Source organism: Vidua macroura, chromosome 4 (assembly GCF_024509145.1).
Source record: "Vidua macroura isolate BioBank_ID:100142 chromosome 4, ASM2450914v1, whole genome shotgun sequence".
In the NCBI taxonomy this organism is placed as follows: Eukaryota; Metazoa; Chordata; class Aves; order Passeriformes; family Viduidae; genus Vidua; species Vidua macroura.
The window spans coordinates 47180269-47203708 of NC_071574.1; the positions used below are offsets into that span (position 1 = coordinate 47180269).

At 40.7% G+C, this 23440-nt stretch overlaps 1 protein-coding gene across 2 annotated transcripts in view; it reads left to right on the forward strand.

Annotated features, from left to right (window-relative positions):
- LNX1 (ligand of numb-protein X 1) overlaps window positions 1-23440 on the forward strand; it is a 66378-nt gene that overhangs the window by 24645 nt on the left and 18293 nt on the right. For both annotated transcript variants that reach the window (XM_053975530.1, XM_053975529.1), the window contains exons 2-5: window positions 7133-7374; window positions 8972-9127; window positions 17909-18111; window positions 19688-20059. In XM_053975530.1, the coding sequence (XP_053831505.1) occupies window positions 7133-7374; window positions 8972-9127; window positions 17909-18111; window positions 19688-20059 (973 nt within the window). The remainder of the gene's footprint in view (window positions 1-7132; window positions 7375-8971; window positions 9128-17908; window positions 18112-19687; window positions 20060-23440) is intronic.

Sequence of the window (23440 nt, forward strand, 5' to 3'; positions counted from 1 at the left end):
AAGGAGATACCCCCTTTTTTCAGTATGAGCAGTCAAATATGAAATAGTTATTTGGTTTTCATTGAATGCTTGTTCAGTTTGTGTCTGACACCAAGTTTTTGTCCATTGGTAGTTTTGGGAACTGTGAGGTCTGAACTCTGAAATGTAATTCAGTTCTTCACCAATGTAAAATACTTTTAAGGGCCTCAAATATGATGATGAGCCATGCTTGCTCCTCCTTCTCAGCAGACAAATCCCAGAAATGGGAACATGTCACTATAGCTGAAGACTAAATTGTAATTATCAAGAATGCTCAATATTTTTTTCCTCATATGCTTAGAAAGCCTTACCTTTTTAACCTATGAGAACTACAACTCCTTTTTCTACTGGTGGACCCAAATTCATACAGAGTAGTTGATGTGGAAATATAAGTATACAGACACTCCTGTGCACGTTCCTTATATAATGCACAAATATATTTTGTTTGACAGCACCTTAGTGCAAAAGCGTTGTGAAAATGACAGCCCTTCCCTGGGGTCAGATCTTTACAGAGAGGACAAAGCACAGTTTTAGGCTTTGTTAGTAAGGTAGTTTTCCAGAATTTATTGAGTTGTGGTGTCTTCATTAACACAAAAATTGTGTTAGGAAACACAACCTTAGGAAACCATAATGGGAATATGCAGAAATTAAACTGAAACAGATAAATATGTGAGAGTTTTTCCTATCTGGTGGGAAAGTATTTAAGCTAAATAACTTTAGCTTAATACAATAAATATTATGAGGACCTTTATAAATATTTAGAGACTAGTAATGCAGAAATACAGAACCACTAAATCTATTACATGCTTTTACTATGGCAAAGGCCTCTGGCTGACAATACAGAGCAAATAACATGAGAAAATCTCTCTGACAGCTAGACAGAGAAGCCATTTGCCTCATCTAGGTTTCTATCATAGCTATTTCTGTGCTGACACCGAGAAGAGCAGTGTTTATGGAACTGTAGGAAGGAATTGCTGATCCTCAGCCCTCCAGAGGCAGCAGGGATCATGCCACAGGCCCATGCTGCCCTCCCAGCCAGCCCTGATGCCCCAGGTGTCAGGAAGTTGTCTCTAAAACGCTTTTGTTTACAGGGTTATTGAAGAGAAAAAGCAGCAGTAACTGGGACAATTTCCCACTTAAGTGAAAAATATGCATTTTTTCTCCAAACAAGATGGCAAATCTCTGACACTGATGGGATCATCAGGGAGAGAATACCCAAGTGCATCAATGCCAGGGTACAGAGTGCACAGAACAGCAGTGGCAAGCACCTGGAAATACTGCTGGCATTATGAAATTCAAGTGCAGGTGCAGATCAGCCTATTTCTAGTTGCCTGCTTAGATATGGGTTTTGCAGCCTGTCTTTCAGCAAATGTTCACTGGAAACTGTAATCCAGAACTCTAAGCTCTCCTTTTTATATGGCTCATTTCCTTCTTTATCAATATTGAGTAAGGTTTAATGTAGGCAGGGCCTTCTAGCCATAGCTGATGATTACAGTAGCTTGAGGATTGTTCTTGACATGAGACAGTTCTTTATAAAAAGTGGAAAAGACACATGCATTAAAAAAAAAATCAGGTACTTTTCACACAATTATGAGTATTGGATGAGTATTGGATGAATTGGAATATTCCTGCAAGTTAATCCTTGCAGGAACTCAGAATTACCAAGGAAAAATAATTTCTGTGAAGTGTTCTGTTCCAGAATTAATTTCCTTACAAAGCAGAAGAAAAAAAACAAAAAAAAAACCAAAAAAAAACAAACCAAAACAAAAACAAAAAAAAACAAACAAAAAACCCAAAACAAAAACAAAAACAAAAACAAAAACAAAAACAAAAAAAAAAAAAAAAAAACAAACATAAAAACCAACAACAAAAATGAGAAATTTTGTACATAGGACCAGGACTCACAGAAGCTAATTTTCTGAGTAAGGATGTTATAATCAGGTTCAAAGGGCAGTAGGGTAGTGATCACCTTCACTGCCAAAGATATTGGTGTCTCTGATTTCTTAAGCACCAGTATGGTTGAACTGGATGGGAGACCATGTATTTGCTGCATTTTAGCTTGTAATTGTAACATGGGATATAGAGGGAGTTCAGGTGCCTTGCTTCTTTTTTGTATTTGACTCCATTTTCTTGGTGTATTTCCTGGCAAAAGTGAGACCAGAGGAGTTGGTATTAACCCTGTCTGAGACTTGCTCAAGTCACTTCACTCCCTTGTGATGGAGTTTCAGAAAACTTTAGAGTTTAAGTGGTTGGCCTAAAATCCTTGTGGTTGGTGTTTGGGTTATGTTTGGACTACTATCACTGCTAAAGCACGGTGTGAATGGTTCCTATTGGGCAGGAATTGTCAATACCTTCTTGTGAGTCAACCTCTCCAATTAAACCCCGTGTCTCCTTTCTTCCCAGGCACAGCAGGAACCTCTCACCAGGGTCTCACAAGCGAGGTTATCAGCAACAGGTTATCCAGGATGCTCCTGGTTGATCAGCTTTGGTTTCTCCATCATCCTTTCCACTGGATTAGTTTATGGGTACTAGAGCATTCAGGGAGTTTGTGTAACAGAGGTATGGCACACACTGTTGATACTTTGGATCCCAGCTTGTGTCAAGATCAAATTACACAGGGATGAGGCTTCTTGCAGTGAGACCATAGCTGAAACATACTTGTCCACCCTGAACAGGGTTTAGCTATGGAACAGCAATGACAGCCCATTATGCAGTATTTTCTTCTGATGGGCAATCTTAAGTGCTTTGTATTGTATACAAATATTATATATTATTCTTAGTTACATTCCAACAATGTGTCCGCTGCTTCTGCACTAAAGCAAAACAGTGCAAAATATGAGGGGTGCTGGAAGTGAGGCTGAGAAAACAGTACTGGAACTGGGCAGGAGAGGGGTCCTGCTTTGTTTATTTGTGTTGGGCCTGGGTCACAACCACCGTGACTCTTCAGATTCTCTCTTTTCCCCTGTTTCACGCCCAGGCAGAGATTGTGAAGTGACACAGAAGGGAGGGCATTTTTAAGAACACATGCATTATAAATCATAGGATCATAGAATGGTTTGTGTTGGAAGGAACCATAAAGATCATCTAGTCCCAGTCCCCCTGCCATGGGCAAACATTTTTTTTTTTTTTTTACCTGTGAAATTGTTTTATTTAGATCACTAGAAGAGAGGTGAAAAAATCCATGCAGTTGTCCTTGTTTATATTTTGGCTTTACATTTTTTCCCTATGTCATCCTGGGTAATTGAAATCCTTGAGGTCAATCTTACTTTCAATTCCTCCTTTGCTGGGCAAGTCAGGGATGCTGCAAGGAGAACTGTCTTTTCAAACCACTGTTTTAATTTGAATTTCAAATGATGTGGATATGTTACTGTTGGCCTTGAGTTTAACTGAAGGCTGTTTTTATGAATGGTAGGACCAAGTTAAGGCTACCACAAGGTTTTGGATCTCCTTGCTCCGGCTCTTGGGATGTGCTGCTCTTGAAGCCTGGAGTGCAGAGTGTCCCTCAAGTGTGGAACAGGGTGCAGGGCAAAGATTGCCCTGTGGCTGCCAGTGTTGATACCAGCCAGAATTGCAGCCCTGGGTGAAATCTTAGCAGCCACCACTGCTCTCATACCGCCCAGTGGTTAGCTCATACCAGTATATCAAACAGTAGATATCTGCTTCATAAAAGTGTAAACTGTTCTTCTGTGCAAACAGAAGAAACTATTTTCTCAGTTTCCTCTATGCACATAGTGACACTACTTTAATGGCACGAAGTGTACAACACACATTATTCATGTATGTTTATCTCTCTGGGGTTTGGCCTTCAAATTATTTCAGTATCGTACGGCTGCACGGATGTACTCGCTGTCCAGCACAACTGAGAAGGAACATAAATATGTACTTCACCTTGGCCTGCAGACAGTGTTGAGTTCACTTTCTGACTGCCTATGTTAATCAGGTATCCCACTCTTCCAGCTGCAAATCAGACATTGTGATTAATACTCACAATGAGAGAGCTAATTACTGCTGGCATGTAGCTGTTTTATGTTTCTCTCTTTTCTGGGAGCCAAATCCAACCATATGGAAAAATGTAGCTTAAACACTATAAATATGATTCCACTTAGACAGTCATCTCTTCTGTTTTCTGTTATCACAGCAGTGTCAGCACAAGCAAAACAATGAAAGTGAAGAGATGCTGTTGCAAATTTTATTACAAGTTTGAGGTCTTGGGACTTTTTTTCCTTCTTCAAGGACACTGTGTTAATCTGAGGAAAGAGGTCTTGATTTGTGTTCATTTATGCCTGCCACAATTATTTAAGAAATAGCTTCAGTGATCATACTTGAAGAGCTCTGGTTCTTCTTTAACTATTTCTGGCAGCGCTAGAAAGATATGCTTTGTGCTTTGTATCATGACAACTTGTCTTCTCCAATAAGCCACATCTTAAACTGTGTCAGTCCTCTCTACATTCAAAGTAGCTGTCTTCTGTTCATTGCTGTTGGAATGAAGCTGTTGACTGTGTGTCTGCAGTGCAGCCAGCAGCAGCAAGTGAAGATTTCCACAGAAAGGGAAGGCTGTAGCAGTGAACTGCAGATGGGCACCAGGCAGTGATTGAATCCAAATAGCTAGGAATCTTTGGGCTGAGCCACTTCTGATCTTCATATTGATCTTCATAGAGCTTTCCAAAGAAAAAAACCATCTGCATTTGAGAGCCCATTCACAAGGCTGGTGTTCTAGTATCAGCCACTGAAACTTCACTGACATGGGAAAACCACAGGTAAATGAAATAAAATGAGGAGGAGTAGGGATATCTCTTATATTCTGACTCTTTGCAAGATTGTTGTAAAGCAGGGACTGTCTCCTGAGAACAGCAGACAGTTCTCCCCAAAGCCGCTTCTTTGTGTTGGGTTTTTAGACTATTTTGAAACTATTTTGTCAAGCATTCATAGGTTGGATTAGCAAATGTGACTTTATTGCAAGAGGGAGGTGTCAAGGATGGGTTTCCAAAACACTGTGATGAAAACATTTAGGTGAGTAGCAAGAGGGAAAGGCCTTTGTGCTTTTGCTTCCCATGAAATCTAAAGGAGAGCATCCTGCCATGGTTTAGGGTTCTGGGGGAGTGAAAAATATCTGCTACAGTGGAGGCAGGAGAGCTCTTCCTTTCTTTACATGACTATCATTACAATCTTGCCTTGCAATGGGTGCCTCAAATAGCTGTTCATTGGTCTTTTGAAACAGTTGACTAATCTTCTCTTCCATAAGAGTATTTTCTTCTGAGATGCCCCATTTTGCTCATGAAAAGTTTCAGAAATAACTTCCGTTACAGCCATTCCTATCCAAGCCTTAAAGCACATACATAACCTTTACACAGTCGCATCAATATGACAGAGTTTGGTTTGGGTATTTTTCCCCTCTTTAAGATAAAAGTTGTCAGAAGCAGCATAAAGTAAATGATGGTAAACCATAATCTAATGCAAAAAAAAAGGTTCTAATTCAATTGTCTCATCAAAATCAGTGCCATGATAGAAATTAAACTGCTACTCTGAAGCTGATACAGAGGGCTCTATGACATCTCCTCATATCATCTTTCTGTCCCAGGAACTGCTTCCATAATCATTTCTCTTCCAAGTCTTCTGTTCAGTGTACTACTTCTTTTCATGACACTTAACCCACTAGTGTTGTGTACTGTATATATTATGCATTGCCTTTTGTGCATGCCATATATTACAAAGAGCCTTCTATCCCTGAGGGTTTCTGCAGCTATTTCTGTGAGTTTGTCCTACAGGGCACTTTCATGAAAGTCATCAGTTACCCTTTGCCATGAAGAAATGGATAATAGTAACTGAAAGTAGGCCAAGCCCATTAGATTATGATTAAAAGGCAGATTTTTTTTTTTTTAATGCACTGAATGTGGTTCTAATGGGTGGACACTGGGCAGAAATGGTGCTGGTGAAGTCACAAGTGCTGTGTCCTTGGTCACTCTGTCTTTACAGTTACTTTATAGCTTTAATTGAATACTGAATCATGAAGACTACAGTGACCTTTAATTTTATTCTAGTGACTTTCTTTCATGAGTCTTAAAAAAGAAATGCCACGCATGGTCCTGCCTTTGCTGTCTAGAGTGAATCTAGAGCAGATATTGGAAGCATAACTAAGTGTATGTCAAAGCAGGCTTGTAACTTGCCCCTTCTAATGCTATATCTTCAACTCTTTTGGGAACATGTATTTCTCCACTAGAAACAGAGGATTTTCCCCCAGAAGTAGTTTGGAACCTGCTTTGAGGTCCCCAAGCTGGTGAAGTCCCAGGCTGGCCCAAGGACTTTGGCATGAGGATCTGGCCCCAGCCCCTTGGTGGGAGCTCTGCACTTCCTCCTTGACTCTGGAGAGGTTGCAGGGTCAGTGGGACCCCTACCCCCACTTGCACCTCTTCCTCTGTCAAGGCAATGACCTGCCTATTTTAGTGTCTCAGCTGAGCTGGAATAGCAGAGTTGGCAACTTCATCTCTGTGGCTGAATTTGGAAACAATTCATCAGATGCAGTTCAATCAGGTCTGTACAGGCACCGCCTGGGGCCTGGATTCCTGCAGCCCCCAGGTGTTCAGCTCCCACCTGCAGCCCTCCCTTTATTGTTTGCTCTGCTCTCTGCAGACACAGTGCTGTGCTCCACATGTGAGCACGCTGGTGACCAGGAGGGTTTTTCAGGAGGCAGGACCGGGTAAGGTGCCTTTTATTTCACTAGCAGACCCAGAGAAACTGTCAGGCCACACCCTGCTCCCCTTCATCAATCAGAGGCAAGTAGGAAATTACAGATTGTAGCCTCTGGCTTAATTAGCTACCTGATATTCTTGTCCTCTTGCATCTACAGTAACTATTTATACACATAAGACTACATACAAGGCTGAGGCTCTCTGTTTTTCCTTGACCAGCAGTACTCTTCCCATGTAAGGTGGTAACTCACCTCCTTTGAAGTACACAATGGCATTTTTCCCTCTTGTTAATCATCCATATTTCACTGGTCACCATGATCATCACAGGTTGTACTCCAAGTGATTCCTTGAACCCGAGAATTTCCATAAGTATGCAGCATTTAAACACAACTTGCTATCATGTCTCTCTTTCCCTCTCTTCTCCTTAGATGTAAAGGAGCATCCCACTATGGCCTTACCAAGGAACGGAAGAGGCGTTCCCAGGACTGCTCTCCAGACCTTGGCTCCAGCTTAGCAGTAGCTGCCCTAGGCCCTGAGCTCTCAGCAGCTGCGGCCATCGCCTTAATGACAGATGAGCCAGGGCTGGTGAACCCGGCCTTCAGCCCCACCTCAGAGGACAGCCAGCTGGGCAGCAGCCCCGGAGACCTGCACCGCAGCAACAGGAACAGAAGTAAGAGCCAACAATGGTGGCTTCAGAGCCTGCTAGGCCCTTGCAACATTCATTTTTCTGTTAAGTATTAGTCACTGGAGGATTAAAAAAAAAGTAAAAAAAGAAAAAGGGGTGGGGGAAATGAAAGCTTTCATTTTTCATGGTTTATCAAATTGTGCATTCAGTGACACAATAGATTTGAGGTGAAAAAAAAATGGCTTGGCCAGGGGCAGTGTCAAGCTGAAAATGGACTAGCTGAACACATGTAAACTGCAAATCTTTGGAAAGATTATTTAGGTAAGTCAGCTCAGTTGGAAGATTAAATGTTATGTGTGATGGGCGGGGGAGATGGTGTAGCTGGGTAATGTGTCTCCACTAAATCTTAGTGGCTCAAGTAACGCCCACAGACATGGGCACCTACCCAAAACCCTCTTGGGAACTGTGTTTCACATTTGCCAAGTATTTTCAGGAAAAAAACCCTTAAGAATTGCCTTAGGAGCTTAGGGACATCTGCCAGCTTCTTGGGAAGGTGCAGTTTGGAGGACCTGGTCCTGCTGAAATAACAACAGTCAAGGACAAGCTGCATCAGGAAACTTTGCCTTGATCTTTCACCTTGTGATATTTCACCTGTGTCTGATGAGTGTCACGAAAAACATGGCCTGGCCAAAGCCAGAGTCAGAAGTGTTAATGGTGAGTTCAAAGCATGTATTTGAGGATTTTGAAGCTAAAATGGAAAGCCCACCTTGTGTGCTGCCAGTTGCATATTGGGAAAATGGATGACGGTATGAAGAAACACTAGGAAATGAGAAGCATTATCCTTTTGTTGTGCCAGGGTTTGGAGAGGTGAGGAAAGGAAGGGTGCAAGAAGAGAGCACTATAATCTCAATAAATTCTGTCAGTTTTATTGAGTGTAGAGGCCACAGTCTGGTTTGAGGGAATGTTGTATTATTAGATTACAATATTTGGCTAGCATGCAGAGCTGGAACAGACAGAACAGCAACAGCCATGAAGATATCTTTAGCAGGGTGGGAAAGAGTGACATGTTTTGAAAGTATTATGACTTTTCTTTTGTGTTGCAGTACCCGAGTCAGAATATGTGAGGTTTTGGTCCCTCCCACCTGATAATATTTGAATTTTTTTACATGAAACAGTTGGCAATCATTGGTAGCTTTAGAAGCATTGCAAAGTTTTGAGGCAGTAGTAGTAGTGGGGATTTTTTCAAGAAGAGTTTTTAACGACTTCCAGCTTTTTTCCTTCAAACATGTATAGCTTGGGAAGGGCAGTGCTTCTTCCTTTTATATGTATTTTTCACAGAATTGCTGCTGATGGAGTATTATTCTTTCAAAAGCTACCACACTCACAGAAGATTTCTCCATGTGGCTGGCAAAACAAACAGGAAGGTGGCAATTCGAGGGTGTGGGACTGAGGTAGGGTGATTGTACCCAGATTCAGGTGGGTGCAGCCTTGAAGTATCAGCAGGACTCAGGGGCAAAGCTGAAGTACAGGCAGCCCTGATGTTGATGTTGCATCCCATCATATGCCGAGGGTTGCAGAAATGCTGTGGTTCTGACCAGAACTGCTGAACTGTACTGATTTGTTTTTTTTCCTGCTGTTGCAGCTCGACACTTTGAACGTTCCACTATAAGAAGCAGATCTTTTAAAAAAATAAACAAGGCGTTCAGTGTTCTTCGAAGGACAAAAAGTGGAAGTGCCGTTTCCAACCAGACTGACCGGGAAAGGGAGACTGTTGGAAACTCTGCTGCTGGAGAGGAAGGTAATGTTTTGTTCATCTTGTGTTATCACTCAAAATGGGGTAGGGAGCCCTATTCACATGGGAGCTGGATATCCATGACTGACGGGCCTTTCATGTGGTGGGCTGTGCGTGATTAAAAAACAAACAAACCAGAAAATGCAATCTTTCCTTATTTTCTTCTTTCAAAAGATGTTACTGACTGGCAAGCAAGAATATTGCTGGGGTGTGTGGGACCTCATGTAGGGCTGTTCTGGTAACAGCCTGTATGCTATTGCCAGCCCAGGATCTAGCTCATGGGATGTGGGATCTGGGCATTTGGGATCTATTACTGGAGCTGTCATTGATTTGCTCTGTAATTTTGTTCAAGTCTCTTCATCAGCAAGTGCCTGTCTCTCTAAAACAAATGGATCACAATAATCATACTTTAGAAGAACTTAATGAGTTTTGGCTAATGTTTATGAAGCACTGGAAATTCCCAGTGGGAGGACGGTATGGAAGTGCGAAGTACTGTAATTATTCCGCATTTCTGTGGGCTCCTTTATTACCTCAGCCAGGCAGGTGATGAGGTAAGAATGCTCTGCTCTTAAACAGCAGGGAGAGGCAAGTTTGTCTGATGTATGTCAGGGATGAGGGGTCTGGCAGGTAGTAACACTTAACATTTGGCATTCTCAAAGCAATAAGCAAATGTTACTAATCAGTTTGGACCATAATTATGAAACCAACAATGGCATTCATGCATCAAGAGGAAGTGATGATAGAGTGGGAATCAATGTCTTAATCAAGGTCTTCACTCAGCTTATTATTCCTTTGCTTGATGCCTCAGCACGTCATGTCTCTTCCCAGTTCAAATGTTCAGGATGCAGGCTTTAAGAATACAAAATATCCAACTTCCTTTTGCTCTGTATTCAGGTTCTCATTGAAACACAAACAAAATAAGAACAAAAGGCTGCCAAATGCTACTTTCAGGTGTCATTGTGATGCCATTATGAATAGTGGTGAATTGGAGAACCACGTTCAATATTCTTCTGCTTTATTTGTTCACTCTTTCAGGAGAGTTTCACAGTGTTACTGCGTTCTTGGTACTTACTCTCCTACTTCACATACTTGCTGATAGAGCAGAAATAAAACCTGGTAATTCAAAATTGTGAACCTCCTCCATAAAAGGGATGGGAATATACTCCTTGACCTGGAAACATCATGAATAATTTTACTATATTTTAAATAATTTTTATTATTAAAAATAATGGGTTTTTTTCCCCCAAGTAAAATTTTGCAAGTAAGTTGTTTATATCTCTGAGCAGGCAGATAGATTTCTTGTTCCATAGCAACTCTTCAATCCACTGTGAGCAAATGCTTGCCTTTTTTTAGAATTAGTGAAATTCTCCATGCCTCAAGTTCATATTTTTCAAAAGACATCCCTTCAGGATGAGATACAATTTTCTACCTAGACATACAGTTGACATTAGTAATAGTTCCACTGAAATCTTGGCTTCATGTCCAGGGTGTGCAAATAATCTGGATGTCAACAGCACCTATCCAGTAGCCCAGTGCAGTCCAGATGTTAGCAGAAGTTAGCAGAAAAGTGTGAAGATGTCACTGGCCTTTACATTCCCAGCAAATGAAAGGCATTGTTGTCTCTGTAAGGGATGTATAATGGCAATCACTCCAGGGCCCCAGTGACGGTGTCAGGATTGTCATTCTCTCCTTGGCTCTGCTTGTGGTTTCATTCCTCTGCACCCAGCACGCCTGTAAACTTCCAAATGTATTCTGCTGCACTGGAAAAACCAGGTAGGCGTATAATTACTTAATAAGCAGTTACTCTTAAGTATGAGATCACAGAAGCTGTGTACCTAAATTACTTTATTAATTACATTTGCAAAGAATGCATTTTGATTACATAGTTCTGGGACTAGATCTTTAAAAAATGCAAGCAAGTAACTTTACAAATAAATTCAAATTTTTTGAAGCAATGCAAATACAACTTGAAACAAAGATTGCAATTCAGTCCTTTGCAACAGGTGCTTTGTGTAATGGCATCTCAAAGGCTTTCTCTATTTCCTCTTCTTGGAGGAGGAAATGAATGGACTTCTTTCTGTAGCGATTATCATCATCCTGCCAGCTGGGGGCTGGTTTTCTTCTCCAGTTCTGTATGTTTTCTTCTTTTTTTTTTATTTTTTTTAAACCTCAGCTGCTCTGAGCACTCTGCAGCTAGACTTCTGATTAGAGCTGTGGGTCAGTCTTTAGGGATAGCTGCTGTATGCTCTGCCCTGTGCTCACTAAAAGTCTTGCATATTGAAGAAAAGGGAGCCCTGCATATCTGTCTAACCATTGCCTCACCACTCTCCTAGGAATGGAGGTGCTCCTGTGGGGGTGAATGAGGTGGTTCCTCACTTCAGAGGTCCCCACACCCAGTGGGAAAGGTGCTGCTGCCTTGCCCAAAGTTTCACATGTTTGTATCTGGGACCATCTGAGAACAGAACTCAGCCATGACTCATTGCCCCAGGAGTTCAAGCAGCACTTCACCAACTCACTGGTGACCATTTTCCTCACCAGGTTTAGTCAGTGCATGAGCAGAATAAAGCTGAAACTATACCAGCCTCACAGAGTGATATAAGCCCCTTCTTGCTGATAACCTCTTCTTGATAAAGGAGAGGTAAGATCATCTGGCAAAGCTCAATGTGTAATTCATCTGACTCCAGTTTTCAAAATACCCCCATCTTAATTCATATGTCTCTGTTTCATCTATTTTGCCTGTATTTTGGTCAAAGAAGCTCTGAGAATGAGCTCCATAACAAGTACCCGTGTATTAGCCTTCAGCAACCTTTCATTAAAAGTGTGTAGGTGCCTTTAATCCGAAGTTGCTATGTTTGTTGAGCCAGTGCTCAGCTGCAATATGACTGTAAGGGTACAAGACAAAATAATGGTTTCTGATGAGGGAGAAAAAACATTCAAATTCTTGTTAACTTGAAGCTGAATCTAGTACTGGTTTTGGAAAATTCTTTGACACCCAGGGACATTGTAAAACATGATGTTTAATATCAAATGTGTTTCTGTTATAATTACAGCAGAGAAATAGTTACAGTCTAATGCTATCTTATACCTGGAGCTGGTAGCCATCCCGAACTGCAGAGACTACTTCATGATTTATGTTAAAATCCTGTGGTTCGATTTGTTTAAACAATGTTATAGGGGCTCATTTTGGATTTAAATCATTCAGAGGCTTTCTTTATTTCTCTGTTTTTGCGGCATTTTCAGTAGAGAGTTGTTAAATGTCCAAACCAAAGAAAATGTTAGAGGTGAATGAAAAGTACAAATACTAATGAGAAAATATTTTGGGGGAAGGAGCTGTTAACGTTGTCTCATTTTTAATGCTTTGTTATTTGTAAAATCCCATGCAAAGAAATATTTGTCTGTAGGCAGCACCCAAGTTTGTGATATTTATCTGAGAGTAATTTCATTAACAGCATTTACAGCTACAAATAGCTTTCCAGGTCTGAAGTAGAAGTTTAGAAAGTTTAAAAGAAAGAATTTCATTCTGAGATGTGAGGGAAGGTGACAGGGACATGCTTAAGGCACTGATGCATCTAAGATGTAATATCTTCTGACTAGATCTACTAGTGTAAATGACCTTGACAATCTACTTAAATGATAAAATATCTCCAAGCAAAGAGTGTCCAGCTTTGCTATGCTTATTTGTATCACTGTGCTCTTAGTTTGGCTTTACACCTTAAATTCAGTTCCAAGAAGGACTATAGATATATATACTCTTTACTCAAAGTGATCTACAAATACAAGTTGTGAACCAGCTAATGTTCTAGGAGCAAAGAATTTGCAGGTACAATTGAAAAAACTTCCTTACAGTTTTAGAGTAAAAGAGCTGTGTTTTTGACTTTCAAAAACATTCACTGATGTCATTTTGCCGTCAAGACATTGTAAAAGAAATTTAATTTAAGATCACTTGAGGATGGCCAATGTTTTTCAAAGTCAACTCAGTCTCAAAGTGGATGTGGTTCTACCATCTGGTATTGCTTTGCAGCAGGCAAGACCAAGGCAGCCCCAGCAGGCACTGGCAGAACCACAGAACAGGCTTCCCTCTTGTACTGTTCAGTGTGAACCTTGTTATATTTCTGAGCGATATATATTCACATACATATATATAATAAATAGATAGATAATATAAATACTTCAGTGTTTGGAAAAGTACGTGAAGAAAAAGAAGGTAAGTGAAACAAAGATGGTATCAACCACTTCATGGCATTAAAGCTTTCTTTGTACAGAAAAAAAAGTGGTTTATCCAGCCCCAGGACAAGACAGTGTAGCCCAACCTCTGTCTCAGGAAGGCTGCACCCCACAGAAATCCCACACTTTTCCTATTTTTCTCAGATTTGATTCAGTTGCCATTCTGATTTCCCAAAAGAGCTGTTACAGAACTGGTTCAAAGTACTCCGCTCTGGAATGATGAGCCAGGCAATTTCCTGAAGAAAAAGATTGTCTCTATAGCATTTCCTCTACTGCAGACTGATGAATTTGCCTGCTTCATATGAGAGTCACAACTCTTTAGATACACAGTCAACTCCGCAACAGTTTCATTTTAGTTCTTTTGGGACTCCTTTGGCGAGAGGAATGTCCAGAAGCAAGAAGAGAGATTAGAACTGGCATCACCTTCTACCTGCCCCTCCACTGGAGAAGCATCACTGGAGAATTAATGGAAGGCATTAAATCAAAATGATGGCAAACCTTTGGGAGAATGGCATGATAAATGAAAATCTATTGGAAAGGAAAATTTGCAGAATAAAGTTCCCCACCAATACAAGGGCATGTGACACTTACAGACACATTAATTTTCCAAGACTAGGTTATACAAGCTTAATTTAAATTCTGGTGTCCAGATGCTGGGAAGGATGAATGTGTGCTCCTGCAGATGGTCCTGTTTGTGGGGGTGAGCTGGCACATTAGTCAAGCTGCCTGATCTAAATGAGGATTTGCAACCACAGATACAAGTTTTGTTTACAGTGACCTTTGATTAATCTGGACTCAAGAGTCACTGCAAACACTGCACATTGTCACACTGAGTCCCGGGAATGAAGGCAGAAGCTACCCTTGTGGCAGCACTGTTGGAAGGAGCATGATATGCACAGAAGTCAGCAGAAACCTGAGCACTGAAGAAATGCTACCATTAAACATTATAAACTGCGGGGGGAAAAAATAGTAGGCATAATTAAAATTTTGTAAATACTCTGTCTTGGCGACTATACTAATGAATTCTCAGCGTCCCACACTGTGAGATAAATGGAGTTCGCTGTGCAAAGCTGGTCTCTCCTATGTTGTTTACCCATAAAGTAATATGTGAAAATATTGATAACATTGCACACTAATATTAAGAGAATACTGCTTGAGAAAAAAGCCCACACAGTCTTTCTGAATGCAGGTGACATTTTATTATATTGACAGATTCAGAATGCTCCACACAACCCCCCGTGACAAAAACACAACACTCTGTGGGAAAACCTGGAAGAATCACCAAAAACAAGACAGAAAGTTTCCTTCTTTCTAGATTCAGCAGCTCTTCGATATTTAAGGACTGGAAATATAAAATGGTAAAGAAAGGTATGCAATACTCCTGGGTTTTCCTGCTCTGGAAAACCTGACCAAAGAGAACTGAGAATTTTAAATAAGTGTGTAAGGGCTGGAAAATGGAGTCTGTGAAAATTGTTACTCCAGCCTTACAACAGAACGTATATATGTCTGAAAGGTACAAGCCCTCAACTCAGTTTAAGTTCCTTCAATTGGGCTCCTGAGGCCCCAGTGGTTGTATGTAACCAGGTGCTGAAGCAGGATCCACCTTTTCTGTGTATGGTCTACACATTAAAAATTCAATTTGATGACATTGCTTTCTAGACATGGCATCATCATGAGATATGCATGGTAAGTTTTCATCAAACTGCACACAATGTATGCAGATTTTTTGGTGAAAAAGCAATTATGAATTTTCTTATTTTTAAAAAGTGTATTTGTGTACTTTATATATTTATATTGACATACTTACTGTTAGTTTATCAAAATAGGCATTGACCTTTTACTTAGGACAGTCTAGGTTGTTGAGAATCCAAATCTCCATGTAAATGTCTGGGATGAAAAGAAGAGGCAAGTCTTCAAGTAAGAGAGCAGAAATTAATGGATCATAGAGGAGTTATTTTGGTTGCTTAGCCCATCTGAGGAGAAAATATTTTTTTATTATGTATATTTGATAAAGAACACAAATCAAATGAAGACAGGGAATGAGGCAGTACAGTCTGCTAACTATGAAAAGGTGGCATTAGAGACTTGCAGACTGGCAAAATAAAAACATTTTGGGAAGATTTGGGTTGCTGTAGATTGCACATTTCAGAAGAAAATTAGACATTAAAAATTCCTCTAAAAAATCTACATAAAGTCATATTGAAAGCCAAATACCACTACAAGGCTTAACAAACCAGGTAAGGCATTGTTCAAAATGCAAAGAAACCTATTTATGTTTATACATATGTAAAGATATAGGTAAGTCTTGTACAAGTATAGAGACTTGTTCACTGCCACGTTGCCCTGATTTTGCTCTGGGATAATTACAGGTTGAAATAACATGAGAATGTCAATAGCTTGTTCAGTCCGCAATTCTCCATGGACAAGAAATGCAACTGGAATATTTCTTTGGAAGGGTTTTTAGAATGAGCTATGGTAAAATCAGCATCAGTGTCAAAAGGTGTAGTTTGTTAGGATGTGAAGTGAGTCATCATAATAGGTCTATTATACCACTGTTGTGGTAGTCTTCAATATATACACGTATATTAATTTATTTGCATGCAGAGAAGATCCAGGTATCCTGATTTTCATCTGTATTTTTACACATAACTATCCTTGTAGCCACACTGAGAGTGTGAAATGTGCATGCTTATTCTGATGCAGGGATCAGGCCATTGGTGGTTTTTGAGGAGTATTTGTACTGTGTGACTTTAAGCACCCCCCTGAGATGCCAGAGTTAATTGCCTCTTTTCTTACACACCAGTGGAGAACATTTGGCACCTCCGGGGGTGATTTTGCATGGGAATCACTCTCTTTGGGTGCCTGTGGACTGCAAAGGAAGTCAGAGCAAGTAGATCACCAAATTGTGCATTTGAGGCCTGGATTTAGTTCAAGTGAATCCACCCTTCAGGCTAGAGAGAATTGAGCAAATTACAATCTGAGCAAATAGCGTTTAGAAAATAAAGGAGCATGGGGGAAATGAAGCACCTTCCATTCCTGAAACATTAAAGTTGCCTCCAAAAGTGAAGTAAACCTGTATCAGCACAGAAACTGCTATTACAAGAATAAATGGTTGAGTATTAGGTTGGTGAAGGCTGTGTAGTTATCTAGACAGACTTTTATTGCCTGTCAAGTCTGTATAAAACCACAAAGTCGAAGTCTGTGCTACTGGTAGGTGCTTTTTACAGACGTGGAGGAGGACAGCTTCCCACCCTGAAGAGCATATGATCAAAGAAGTGGTAAGGGATGCAACATGGTGTTTCTTAATATTTTTTCCTGTTCTTTCTTTCCCCTTGCCCTTTCTTAAAAGGTTTTGGTGCCTTGCTGGTTTGTTGCCTGCTAATTCTGTAGTAGCAAATATTTATTCTATCTCAGATTCTGGTCTATAAAGTTTCATTTTTCACTAACCACTGTTCATTAACACTCACTGTACTTTAATTTCTAAAATAGGTTCTTGAAAAAATATTAGCAGTTAATTTTTTGACTTACAGGTTTGTCATATAACCACTGGATTGGATTCACATGCAAAAAGCTTAAATGCTTTCTCTGAGCTTTGGGGAATTCAAAATAATTGAAGGCTGCTATGCCTGTGCTGGAAAATTCACTGCTGCTTTTACTTCAGCTTTGCTCACTGCTGAATATGGATTAAAATTTTCAATTGACCTAGAAGGAAAGAAAGTGTTAATGACATGCTGTGAAATCAGACATGCCAGTTGAAAAGTAGGGTTTGGAAGACGATACTCTAATCCAGTGCATTATAAATACAAAAAGGACTCCTGCCCACTATTAGTCCCTCCTCCCCACAGCCAGATTGCCAGGGCCAGCAGAGATCTTTCCAGGTACTTTGAGCATACTGTGGTTTTAATAGACACATCACAGTAAGAGCCACTCATTCCTATTTCCTAGAGCTCAAGCAGTGATAAAAGGAGAGCAGTCTGGTAGGAAAACTACTGTGTTCTTTAGTTTGTCCAAACCTTTGGTTTGTTGTATTTCTGGTAGCTAAAGATAAATAAAAGGCTTCCTTGGATGTCACAAGACAAGAGCCCTCTCCTCCACTGTGACACTAAAAATTGAGAAAACAGAGCAGCCTGGGATGCTACCAGTGGGTTTACAACCCAGCACAGCAGGAATGGATGTTTGTTGAGGTGCCCATGACCATCTGTTCTAGGGCCAGCAAGAAATGTGGCATGGTTCTGAGGTGTCTCTGGTGACCAAAAATGTATTTGATTCCCATAAAATGTTGATGTGTATAACTGTACGTACATTTCATCTGTCCAGATTACATCAAAGGTTTAAGGCTGTATTTTGTGGGGGAAAAAGGAAGTTTTAATATATTATTTGTAGAAAGATCCCTTCAAGTCCATTCAGCAAGCTTACCTATCCTATTCTTCCCACTTGGTATAAATTACATCCACGCATAAAACCTAGCTTGACTAACTGGCAGGTACTCGAGGTTATGCTGTGCATGTTTCAACAAAGCAAAGTTGTGTTGTCAAATAAATACCTTACAATATGCATTTCCAGGTTTTCCCAGGTTGTATCACCTGATTCCAGATGGGGAAATTACCTGCATTAAGATCAGCCGTACCGATCCCCATGAAAATCTGGCCATTAGGATTGTGGGAGGCAGTGAGACCCCTTTGGTTCACATTATTATACAGCATATTTATCGAGATGGGGTAATTGCCAGAGATGGAAGATTGCTGCCTGGAGACATGATACTAAAGGTACAGTACTGTGGAGGTACGAGATAAAAATATCCTGACAAAGAATAAGATGGTTGAAGTCGATCACGATGAGATTTGCAATGTTGCATGCAGAAAGCCATTCTAAAGTTCAGAGCACCACCTGTAAGGCACTATGATTTCCTAGCTTTTGCTGATCCCAGTGATAGCTGAGGACACTTGAGGCATGCCAAGATTGTGCCATGCCTTCTGCTTTATGCCAGACAGACTTGGCCAAAGGGATTTCCCAGGATCACAATGTGGGCATACTTCACTCTAGCAGTGAATAAAAATGCTTCTGCATGGTGGTTCCCAGCAGCTGCTGGATAAGCATCCACTGCCCAGCTACGTGTTTCAGGGAGCCTTTTTGTCCTGGTGCCAGCACAGAGCAGCAGAGTTAATGGCACCACTAAAACAAAGATGTTCCTACAGGGCACGTCCAAACTGCACAATGAAGCTGTGACTGTAGCATGGATGGGCCCAGCCTAGCTCTTCCCAGTCATGGCTGACTGCCCGGGATTTACTAAGGATTCCTGTGAATTTCAGCCCCATCCTGGTGCAGCTCATGCTGTTTGTGGTACCCAAGGTAGCAACCTAAAGCTAGTTGAGCTGTGTTGCTCTGGGTGCAGTCCTCCCCACCAGACTGCAGCAGAACAGCCCCCGTCATTCCTACATAGGAAATCTGCAAAAGCAAACACCAGCCAAGTACTCTTGTCCATGCTGGGGAGTATTTATCTTGCATTTTGGGGATGTTTCTTAATATTTAAATGGTTCAACCTGTGCAATGTAAAGCTACATGGAAATATCTTGTCTGATTCAGGTTTTCTAGCCAGTGATGAAATACAATCTTGCAACTGGTTTTCATTTAGCAATATAAAGTGCAATGCCTAGTTACTCTTACACATATGAACATGATGGGATTGACTGGAAACTCTTTTGTCCTCTTTATTTTCCTCAGCCAAATTTTAAAAATGGTAGTTATACAGTTTTACTCTCATCCGAATTAAATCTCACCTGGAAAACACTGAGAAAAAAAGGAAAGTCTGATTCTCTAGTGTGGTAAATCAGCATAATTGTTAGTAAATATCCAAGGCATTTAAACTTCTACTTGAGGCTCTTTCCTTCTTTGTAATTAGAGATTCATTAGTGAAGAAAAAAAAAAATTTACTGTACCTAGAACAGCTGGGAGATAAAGAAGAAAAGAAACAGCAGGAAAACAGTGGGAGTGAAAGGAAAGGCTGGCAAGGCAATTTGAAATCAGAAGCCTGTAGAATAAAACTAAGATATATGAAAGGATATTGAACCTTGGGAAAGAGCAATAAGAAAGATGAAAGCTAACATGTATGTCTGGAGACTATCAGGGAGAGAAGGGAAGAAAAAGGACAGAAACTGTCTGTGCAGCGCATCCTTTTCTTGCGGGGAAGATTGTTCTGCACCGCAAACTTGGCCTCCTGTGTGACACAGTTTGAAATAGCACGTGTCACTTCAGATGAAGACATCTCTGTATATAGATCTGCCCTCCTCAGTGCCAACTCAGAATACACCATCTTTCTGCTGCTGATTTACTTCTCTGTTCCAGGTAAATGGCATGGACATCAAAAATGTGCCTCACAACTATGCCCTGTCAATCCTGAAGCAACCCTGCCACGTGCTGCGACTGACGGTGCTCCGAGAGCAGAGGTACCGATGCCGAAACAGCGGACTTTCCCTCGATGCTCACTGCAATAGGGATGACAGCTTCCATGTTGTGCTAAACAAGAGCAGTCCAGATGAGCAGCTGGGAATAAAGCTGGTCCGCAAGGCTGACGAGCCAGGGGTATTTATTTTCAACCTGCTGGAAGGTGGCATGGCTGCCCGTGATGGGCAGCTGCAGGAGAATGACCGGGTGCTGGCCATCAATGGGCACGACCATCGCTACGGCAGTCCAGAGAGCGCAGCCCAACTGATCCAGGTTTGTCATCCCCACTTTAACCACAGGGTTCGAACTGTGAAAAACACCAGGAAGTGTTTTTTCACCATCCATTGCAAACACTGAGTCTGTGTATTCAGAAGAGGCAAGGAGTCAAGGTTGAATGGGAATTTACTCCTCTGAAAGCTCCTTGGTTTTACTGTGGGGACAAGTGTGAACATGGGCGTGGACTCTCACAGAGGTGCCTGCTACCATCAGGTTTTGGAAAATATAGATCAGTGCAAACATCTGTATACTCTGATCACCACCAGAGTGATGCCAGCTGCCAGAAGGCATGCCAGCCTGCACCCTGGCAGCACTGGTTCCAGCAGAATCCTGACTCCTCTGGCTCAGGAGTCACCGTGCTCTCTGGTTCAGCCCTGGAGCAAACCAGAGTAGCCTAAGGCAGCGGACTACCAGTATAAGGGAGTCCACACCTTGTAGATATTTCTTACCTAAATCCAGTATATGGAAATCCAGATGTTTTGGGAAAATGGATCTGTAGTTATTAATCTCTCTTTAGACTCATGTGGAGTACTAAATGAGTGCTAATACAGACCTGTCAGATCAAAAAAACCCCATGCCTTTCTCAGCTGTGAAATTGGTCAGCTTCTGCCTAATTTTCCCTCCAGAACCAATTTGGGGTTTTTGCTTACAGACTATGTTTTTAGAAAACTTCAACATAAAAAGCAAAGCCAAGAATCTTTTGTTGCTTTTATCTCATTTTTATAACTGTTATTATACTTGTGCAATTTTGAATTTCATTTGGAGGCGTGTAGACTGTTCACATATTGAAGAATTTCATGGGCTTCAAAAACAAGATGTCAAATCAGGCCAACTTCTTCTTCTTTCTGACAGATATAATCAGAGTAATATCAGTCAGACTGAAACAAACAGTCAACTCCATGCATTTTGTGGAAAGGATTCCTGTGTTAGCATACATTCACAGTTGGTTGGTTGTAGCCAACTTTTTTTGTGAAGTTTATAGCATAGGTGAAGAAAATGTCATCCCCTTACATAATGCCAGTTGTTGAAATTCTGGTCCAGCTTCTTTCTGGATTACCTTATGTAGCTCACTAACTGAGAACAGAAGGCAGAAGGAGGAAGGTTTAAATTCTCTGAGGGCAACAAGTCTGGAATGAAAAATTATCTAAAAAGCTATTATTCTTGGAACAGTTCTTTATGGCTACAAAATAAGGCATCAGTGCTTCACAAGCAAAAAACACATGACATGAAACGGAAAAAATTACTAACAAGAGTATTCACATACAAGTGTTTAAAAATGCAACTAAAGCCCTTATTGGTCTCCAAAGAGTGGATGTTAATTATAATAATGCTTGAAATGCACAACAATCCCTGGAAATTTAAACAAATCCATCAAAGGGGAAACTCAAGTTTCCAAACAGCCAGGATTATATTGCATTGATGTGAGCTCTATGAATCACGTTTGTCTAATGCAAAATTCCTGGAACCTGTGTCTTTTTTGTAATGTTTTTCATCAATTACCATTTGCCTTTCCTGTTTCCATGTTATGCCAGAGAAAAACCTTTATACCGAAGCCACAGGTGTTTTGCATTTGCTTCTTACACGAAGGGCTATTTCACTGTGTCCTCTGATTTCTCAATAGCATCCTTCCTGCCTGTGGAGAGCTCAGCATGCCACTTGCAGTGCATTGAGGTTCTTCTAATTTATGGTGGTGAAAGCTGCAAATACACCATCAGTTTCTTTAAAAACAGAACGTTCACTAAAAGGCGCAGTGGCTTGTTAAACCAAGCGCAGCAGGAAGACTGTCAGATTTCTGTGTAATCTGATTATTTTTGACTTTTAAATAATGAATAATTGAGACAATTGAGGCCTATAGAAACTATACACTAGCATATGTGAAGCAGTTGCTAATCAGTAGGTGTCTGGCTGTTTATAAGCTCTAAGATCTGTCACAAGAACTGAAATGAAGAAAACATGTAAGTGCTAATTAGGAACGTGCACACATCATAACACTTGGGAATTTGCTGCCTCCTGTTTGTCACATCATCTTAAGCCATGGCCTTGTGTCAAAAGTGGCACTTTGAATCTAAATAACGAGACATTCCACATCTGTTTTCCATGAGAGTGACAAGAAAAGGAGCAAGGTAACAGATATGAGGTGCCCATGTGAGCACATCAAGCCAAGCTACATGGGCTGAGTCAGACTTTACTGACCCCAGATGTTCACCCTCCTCCCCACCTCCTTCTCCCACCAATGTTCAGAGCAGCTGCTAGGAACAGATGAGCAGCTCTCCTACCCAGCAACTGCCTCTGACAAGCAGGTTGTGATGTGGAGCGTATCCATGCTCCTTCATCCCGGTGAGACATGGGGCAGCTTCTGCCAGGAGCAGCCCTTCTGCCTCTTTCTAAGATGCAATTACCTTACATGCTACTGAGCATCTTTCTAAGATGCTCAGAAGTTGCCATTGTGTCTCTGCCTTCCTGTTTGATTTGCCTTGGCTGTAACAGATTTTAATTCTTAAAAAAGAGTGTTTCAGCTCTTACTTGCACTTGGTATCAAATGTCACCTCCTTTCTTTAATTTTCACTTCAGCATAAAATACAGAGAAAGAATTGTGGGAAAAGCCACTAGTAAGAGGGAGGGAGAGATTAGAATGAATCAGTAATAAATAATCTGATCAGTAGAAACATTAATGGGTTTTCATACGCATGTAAATACAAAAAACTGTTCTTCTTGTTTGGATAACTTTCTAAACCACTCTGACTTCTGAGAAACTAGTCAGCTTGACTGGCCTGTAGACAAATGTGCCATTGCAACAGACACTCTTGTTGAACTTTTGCTAGTTGTTCTATGAGAATTAATCATGTTTTACAACCTTTCTCTAAATAACCAGCTTTGAGGCTTACCATGTGGCAACAGATAAATTTCAAAATGAAGTTGTGTTAAGTTGAAACTGTTCATTTTAGAGAAAACTGTATCTTTATAGGGCCACATGCCCTTGGGAGGTTTAATCTCATGTTGTTCAGTTCCACCTCAGTCATATTACAAACTAGGGACCAGGGTGGGTTCCTTTCTCCCAACCTACAGAATTCTGCTTTTGGGTACCTGTTGAGTCCAGAGTCCATGCATTAATATTCCATAAAACCAGATCTGTTTAAAATGCCTAGAAAGTTATTTTGAAATTATGTGTGTATGCACCAAATTATATATTATGAAGCTGTGAAGATTTGAGTTTCTAGTCAAAAAAATAGCATACCCCAAGATATTGGGAAAGTAACAAAGACGTGCACTTTTTTTACTTCGCTGAAAATAGCATAGCTTGAACATGTATATTTCAAGCTTGAAGTTGGAGGTTTAGGAGAGGTAAGTTGCTTTTTCTTAACTAAAATGACATTTTTC